Genomic DNA, 8,352 nt, shown 5'->3' on the forward strand with positions numbered 1-8,352 from the left:
ATACAAATGAGACTTCTCCTTTCCAAAGAAAAGCACAAATCTGATAAATCTAAGGAATTTCAACCTGCAGGTAGCTACCTCAGTAATACAGAGGCTGGACTTTCTAGCCTAAATCTAAAAACATATTTTAATTAATTTGAGTTATATATACATATCTATACACTTGATGCATTTCATCAAAATGTAACTCTTCTAAATTAATGAGGGACAAGTTCAAGACTCTCAGACTAGATGGTATGTCTGACTGACTACCTTTCCTTTATGTGTTATTTCATTCACTTACTTCTCTGAGTATCATTTCTTGTTTTATTCCTGTAACAAAGTCCCTTTGCCTGGCTGCAAACTTCTTGCCAGGTTTGACACATTTAGGTCAAAGTTTCAAATTACCCACTCCAATTGTTTTTTAATGCCAAATGGAAGCTCCAATATCTAAAGGGTACAAGGCATAACTGGGTACTAAGGAGCAACACATTAAAATACTGAAGACTGACTTAGCCCCCGAAAGTCATGGTTGACATAACTCACTCTGATATTGGGTGAAAAAGGGCTCCCAGTCAGGAGCCCAAGATTCTGGCCCAGTTCTGCTGCTTTCTAATTGTGTGACCTTGGGTAAGTTACTTAATATTTTCCTTTTTCCCAAATCAAGGAAAATGAGATAATCTCTAATTCTCCTCCAGGCACAGATCCCTACAGAATTTACTGTCACGTTCAGTAACTTTAAATGCCTTAAACAACCTTATATAGGCACAGAGGTTTATCAGTTAAGAATGCTGAAAGTGAAATACAGTAAGTAATACATTTTTCCAATCATTTACTACAATTTTGTTTAGCACAGACTACTTTTTGAACATGTGAAAAACATAAAAGAATAAAAAATAATTTTACAGTCCTAATAAAATCTTCTCCAAACATTTTTCATCTGATTAACACATTCCTTCTCAAGGAAAAGATCTTAACAGGAAAATATTGGGCATAGTCATAAAGTCTAAAAAAATTTACTACATCATATGGAGATATTTTATAGGAAGGAACTTAAGAGTTTTAGCGTACTAAATCTTTTTTGGTCCATGAACTACACAACCAATTGAATTATAATGCATATCCTCTATTTCTAAAAGCAGTATAAAAAAATTGAAAAACTTAAAAACTGACTGCTTTGAAGAATCCAAAATTTTAATTTAACAGCAGAATAAAATTAAACTTTTTTAAAAAATCTTGCTATGAAACTAAAAAAGAAAGTGTTTAACTAAAAGTTCATAGAAAGTTCTGTATGAATTACGCACTATAAAACCTTCGCAATTTTATGTGCTTATGCATGCTCCCTGCACTTCATCCTCCCAAGGGAGGTGCCATGGGCCATAAAACTTGAAAGCGCAGAATTCCAAATCACATGAGCCTTCACCTCCCTTCTCTCTTCTCCTAAAGTGGTTTTACTCTGCTTTTTAAAAATCTCCCATGATGTGTACAATCCTGAAAATAAAGGTGATATTCTAACATCTATACTCAATTCTGATATTTACCAATTACAGGGTACCTTTTATGAAAACGGTACTATGCTACTGTAGGCTTACTTTGAATTGTATATGACTAGCCATAGCTCTGAAAAACCTGTTCAAGTGTAATTCTGACAATGAACAGAACATTAAACCCAAGCTTCTAGTTCTATGTTTGTGATCATAACCTGATGTTAATTATCTGTCCTTTTAAGTCTCCTTGAAGAACCCCACTGTCCTGGGGCACAGAAAGCGAGTGAGTGAGTGAGTGAGTGAGTGAGTGAGTGAGTGAGTGAGTGTGTGTGTGTGTGTGTGTGTGTGTGTGTGTGTAAACAGAGACAGAGGAAGCACTCTTTTCAACAGCACACCTAACTGCTAGAGAAAAGGCTTCCATCTTCTACTCTGATACAAAATCAGGCAGTGGTGAATGGGCCCACAGGCTTTTAAAGAGGAAAAGGAAAGTGGCTGGGTAAGCACTGTCTCAGCTGAGGTTCTAAATTTAGCACTTTATGGAGCTGTGCAGCCATGGGTTCAAAAGGAAGAGAAGTATGACAGGCCAATGAGTTCCCCTTAATCAGTTTTTAAACTGTGCTATTTCCAGAATTTCAGGTTCACGCTAAATATAAATTAGATGTCTTTAAGAAACATAACAATGGGTGTATTTTCCCACAGTGCATTATGAAGATGGCAATTTTAATACTGGGAAAAGAATATCAGCAACTCCAAGAGCCAAAGCATTAAAACTCGTGTTTTCAGTTTTTCTAGTTAAAGTGGGATAAAAAGTAACTCTGCTTTCACATCAGACAAGAACTGCTCACATGGCTATATTGTGTTTTTTAATTAAATGTTGCTTTTTAATGTTTTTGGAGTAACTATAATTGATATAATAATTAGACAAAACATGTACCAGATATTAAATTCTTGTCTCAGTTCAAGGATTCTAACAGATCTTGAGTTAACACTGAAAATAAGCTATACGGGGGTTTCAACTGCATCTCAGTATTTAAACCCAAAGAGTAAAGCTCTGACACTGCAAAATGGAAGTGTCAACCAAATACAGTAGAACATTTCATTATCATTATCTTGCAAAATCTGCGTGTATGATATATGACTTTACAAAATCATTTTCTAACCTACTTCACAATAAAAATAACTAGTGAAGCTCCTGAAATTGACAGATGATTTGTTTGGCTGACAGCTATAATTCTAGAGAATGAACCATTCTTTCCAGTCAACCTTCAAATATTTTCCATATAATAATTTTAGAGGCATAGTATAACTCAACTGGAACTTTCTAAAATGTACAAGAGAACTCACTTAGTTAATTAGCCAAAACTTATTTTCATGGTTTATTTCTAAATTTGAGATTTCACATCATCAAATCCTTCATTTAAATCCAAAGAAATATATTTGACCTTTTCTTTGGAACACACTGTTGACGGCTACAAGGTAAGTCATAACTGTATTAACTCTAACCTGGAAATAATGCATCCATTTTTGGTTTTATGAATAATTATAAACTGTATTCCAATCAAGTTGATGATTAACCTCTCAACCTCTAGAACAAACTGTTCAAAATAAGTTGGTCTAATGGTGTATCAAATTGCTAAATCTTACTGGAAATATATTTGATCAACAACTTGAAGTGGTAAAATTAAATGGAAGCTCTACAATTTTCTGTTTAGCTCTAATTATTATGTGCTTAGATTTAATTAGTAGGATAGGAACTGATTCAGGAAAACATAAGCGCGTATTGTTAAATCCAACTCAGCACAGAGCTCACAGCAGCAAACACTGCCATTACTGACCTAAGACCTGCAAATCACTATTCATCCAAAGTAAATATTAATTAAGCACCAACTATGTGCCAAGCATGGGTATGATTTCCTCTTATTCCTTCCAGAGAAATTCTCCAAAATGAATTAAAACTCAGTTGTCATTATCCAAAGGATATTTAAAAGGCTAAAAAAAATTTTTTTAACAGAAATAAGTAACTCGTTTTGCTATTTCACAACCCCTGTCCTCTTCTTAGAGTGGGTGTGATCATCTGATTTTACCCTTTCTGTTTTCAGGTGGCCCAGACACCCTCTCCCTGACAATCACACTACCAAACCTCTGACCCAGGTTCAGGTCAGCTCAGACTCAGCTTTAATAAACTCCTCTATCTGAATTTACATTTTCGACCTAAAAACATCTAGGCGGGGGCAGATAAAGTGGGGGAGGCCCAGTAGCCTTGAGACCAACTACCATCAATTTGGGTTTGGGGCATCCTCTCCTGCTTCATTCCATTCAATTTTCATTTGAGCCACACGTGATCAAGTACATTTATCTTCTACTGTTTATGAGGGAGCAGACATTTGTGAGACTCTATATCAGGCATCCAGAAAGGATTTTACATTAGACTCTCTCGTTGAATTTTCGCAATAACCCACCTGGGCATAATTATCCCCATTTTACAGATGAAGAATCTGAAGTTCAGATTAATTTGCCCAAGATCTACAGCTAGTAAGTGGCTCACATAGGATTCAGACGTGACCTCTGGCTTTTCCACGATACCACAGGCTCCAACTCTATGGAATTTGACACTAGAATTCCGAAGTTGTGGTATTTTAGGATAGCTAACATTTGCAGAATGCTCTGAGTTTCCCATGTGATTAAACTCTCTTCTTTTTTTAATCTTCACAGAAACTTTACAAGGGGAGTTTTGTTTTGCTACCCTCAGAAGGATTAAGTAACTCATCGAAGATCACACAGCAAGTTTAAGGCAGAACCCAGGTCTTCTCACTGCTGATCCCAGGCCTTCCTGCACTACAGCGATGGAGCCACTGTCACTGCCAAGCCCACCCCTTCCTGTAAGTCAAAAGCTTTCGAATCCTACCTTCTAGAGGTGGCACGGTGTTGAGAACACAGTAGGTGCTAGTTCCGCAGAATACACTTTGGGAAACGCTCTAAGGAAACAGAAAATAAAATGTAAAACTAATCTTTGAAAAAGATAAACACTGGCTCTTCTGTGATATTCCTGCCAAAGATGCAAAACCTGAATCTAATCATGAGGAAACATCGGACAAATCCAAATTGAGGAGCATTCCACAGAATGACTGGCCTGGAAACTAAGAGCGGCAAGGTCATGAAAGTCAAAAAAGGACTGAGAACCGTTCTGGATTAAAGGAGGCTGGAGAGACAATAAAGTGCAACCTAGGGTCCCACTGGGCCTCTCCCTACCAGGTCAGCACTGGGTCAACCAGCACCAGTGGAAGAGCTCAGAGGATTCGACGGTACAGATGCCTGGGTGTTCACTCCTGATTTAGATTCCTGTATTGTGGTGATGGAAGAGAATGTTCTTGCTTGTAGGAAACACATAATAAAAGATCTGATGCTGACAGCACATATCAGCAGCTTACTCTCACATAGTTCAAGAGGGAAAAAGTGTCCTTTGCACACTATATCTGTGATTTTTCTGTCAGCTTAAGAGTATTTCAAAATATAAAACATGTACATGGAAAAAGACACATACTGGTGAACCTGTATTACCTGCGTAATCTTTTAAGAGGGAGCAAACATGGGCTATAAGTAACTTGTTAGGAAAAAGAACCAATGCCATTTCATTCTGCAGCTCAGTCAACATTCAACGACATTATTACCACTTCCCAACAGTAAGGCCCAAACCCAACCCATTCAAAAGGATGGATCTATGCATGCCCACCAGCAGCACGGCAGGGGATGAGTCAGGAAGAAGCTAGAGGACCAGGTCTCTGCCCTCAGGATGCCGCAGGTAGATAAAATTAAAAGCTTTCATATAAAAACCTACCCCATGGTAACTTAAAAAAAGGGGTGGGGGATTTCTTTTGAGTCTCGCCAGCCAATGATTTGGGGTCCTTGTCTGTTCAGTTGCAGTATTAAATAAATTTCTAGACTATTCCTCCAGCACTATAAACCACAGATTTATATACCTAGAAAACCAAAGCTAGTTCAACAATCACCCTCAACATTTTATGTTTAAAAAATAAAAAGCTGTTCTCTCACTTACTAGCTGTCCCTAGGAAAGTAATTTAACCTGTGTTACTTCATCAAAAAAAAAAGTACAGAAGATAACTCTATCCCCCAGCTGAGGGTAGCTGCAAGAACTGGATGGGGTAATGCATATGGTTGTGCTTTAGATTCAAAAGTACCACTCAAATATAAAACGCCATTGTTACTATGGCTCACAAGTATAATCCACAAAATGCAAGCATTTTCTGAGAATAAGTTCATAACTGCCTGGATTTTTTGTGCCACAGTAAGGGTTGAAATCTGACTGAACTTACTTCTGTGAATTTCCAATTTTCCTCTCCATCGACGGTGAGCAAGTGCTTCACCACAGAGCAAGTCTTTCTCCACCCTGTAACCCCTAGCTACCAGGACAACCATCAGTTCCCAATTATTTATTTCTTGTTTCTGAAAAATTGTTCCAGGACTTTACTGTCTTCCTTCTGCCTGATTTAATCAATAGTGATAATTACCGATCACCAATCTAGGCCTGAGGATTGCTGTCCCTATGAACCATGGACTAACTTCAGAATTCACATTCCTTTGGAAAATTCAAAATTAGTCTCTCCCCCGACCCCCCCCCAGTGTAGAATTCTAGGCTTCCGGCAACATCCGTGGGTGTCACCAGCAGCAGCCTTCTCATCACAGTAACACAACATCTCATCTTAATGTGGTTTCCAAATGGAAGCTGGAAATTTTATAATGTTAAAAAGAATGTTTTACATTCAAGACAACGTTTTCTGGCTTTCTATTACCAAGAAAAAAAAACAGACAGCTCAGGTTTGCCACCAATCATGACGTCTCACACAAGTTTTCAAAACCACTAATGGACAGAGGAACACATGAATGAATGGCTTCATAAGAACACCTTTCCACCTGACTTCAGAGTCTGATGACAGGCAAATGTGTGGCAAGATATACTGAATAACAAACTGAAAGAAATGAACACAAAAAAACAAACAACATGCGGAACAGAAATATCAAGAGCAACCAACCATGATTTCCCAACATGCTACCATAACAAATGAAGTCTTAATAGTTAATTTGACCAGGAAAGAAACTTACTCAACCTGAGAGTGAAACTGAATGTCATCCTAACCTCAGAAACACAATGTTCTCAAAGCAAACAAGGCAAAACAAGCTAACTCACATAAGCAATGGCTGCCTTGCAGTAAGCACCCAAGGGCCAGATCTGAGCTAGGTCCTGTCAAGGGACCCGAGGTCTATTTCTAGACCTGGCTCTGGAAGGGAGGGAGGAGGGTCTGTGGGTCTGTAGTTCTGAGCCCAGGACCACCACCCCCTACAGACAGGCCTGGGGAAGACAGTCAAGCTCTCAGTGCACAGGACACAGCAGAGTGGGGAAACAAGCCAGCTCTGGGTCCAGTCTCCGTGCTGCCCTCACGCTGCCCTCGCTGGCTGGCTCTGAAGCCTGACTCAGTCATGCACACACCCCGCCCCCTGTTTCTCGGGAGCCTCTCCCACCCTGACCTCTGACACAGGTGAGCGGCCAGACTGGTGCCGCCTGAACAGGCTGCTCTTCTCTCCAGATGCACCCCTCTTTATCTCCTTCCAGGCACCCCACACCTATTAAGGGAGCACTTCACATGCACCAGACACCGTCCTGGGAGCTGGGACCCAGCAGTGAACAAAAGGGATGAAGGTCTGTCTCATGGAGTATCCGCCAGTGGGAGAGGCAGGTGGAGAGTGGGATAAGAGCTGTGAAGGAATAAAACAGGGTGATGCGCCACGACGAGGAACCGGGCAGGGGACGCGCCACGACGAGGAACCAGGTAGGGGACGCGCCACGACAAGGAACCGGGTAGGGGACGCGCCATGACGAGGAACCGGGCAGGGAACGCCACGACGAGGAACCAGGTGGGGGACGCGCCACGACAAGAAACCGGGTAGGGGACACTCCACGACGAGGAACCAGGTGGGAACAACAAGGAGCCGGGTAGGGGACGCACCCTGACAAGGAACCAGGTAGGGAAAGCTCTACTCTGAAAGCATATCCACATGTGGGTCGAGGGAACTACCCAATTAGAGCATCAGGAAACCTTGACTTGAGCACTCACTAGGCTGAGCGGCTCTTAGTGTGGCTGCACTTCAGTCATCGAGAAAGATTTTTAAAGTTCTGGTGCCCAGGCTGCAATTCTGACCATGTAATGTACACAGGGATGGAACCCAGGCAGCAGTATTTTTTAAAGGTTTCCAAGTGATCCCAAGATGTATCCAGGGATCGGAACCACTGAGATCAACAGCTGTGTGAGTTTTCTCCAGAGAGAAGTGGGAGGGTGACCTTGAGCAGGGCATCTCCACTGCAATGCACATGTGGGTCATCTGAGGATCTCTCAGCTTCTGACTCACGGGTCTGAGTGTGCCCGAGACTGTGCCTCTAGGAAGGCCCCATGACTCATGGCCACACCTGGGCTATCAGGAACTAGACGATCGGAAAGATCAGGAATTAATCTAATAAAGATCCTTCCAGTCCCAACACTTCGGATGGCACAATTCCATGAATTCCTAATGGCCTACAAAAGGACTCTCGATTGTGGACACAAACTATAATGCAAAACTGTACCAGGAAAGCCAAGCAACAGAAGCAATGGAAACTACAGGGACGGTCACTTAATTGAGTTCAGGGTCCAGAGTCTGCCAGAAGTGCCCGAGAGGGGACAGAGGAGCTCCTGAAAATACACTCCCTGCTTTCAATAAGTACATTTAATTGGAGACAATGGTAAAAAGAAAAAAAAGTAATGAAATAATGCATGATTTATTAAAGGCTAAAGTGAGTTGATAACTGTGGAAAACCAGTAACTATCTGTGTTTTGAG

At 40.8% G+C, this 8,352-nt stretch overlaps 1 protein-coding gene across 5 annotated transcripts in view; it reads right to left on the reverse strand.

Moving 5' to 3' along the window:
- The window catches only part of CAMTA1 (calmodulin binding transcription activator 1), a 994,006-nt gene that overhangs the window by 959,295 nt on the left and 26,359 nt on the right, over positions 1-8,352 (reverse strand). For 4 of the 5 annotated variants that reach the window (XM_059875732.1, XM_059875734.1, XM_024976750.2 and 1 more), the window contains exon 2: positions 4,372-4,441. The exons of the other annotated variant lie outside the window; for it this stretch is intronic. In XM_059875732.1, the coding sequence (XP_059731715.1) occupies positions 4,372-4,441 (70 nt within the window). The remainder of the gene's footprint in view (positions 1-4,371; positions 4,442-8,352) is intronic. 5 annotated transcript variants of the gene reach the window in all.

This window comes from Bos taurus, chromosome 16 (genome assembly GCF_002263795.3).
Source record: "Bos taurus isolate L1 Dominette 01449 registration number 42190680 breed Hereford chromosome 16, ARS-UCD2.0, whole genome shotgun sequence".
Classification (NCBI taxonomy): Eukaryota; Metazoa; Chordata; class Mammalia; order Artiodactyla; family Bovidae; genus Bos; species Bos taurus.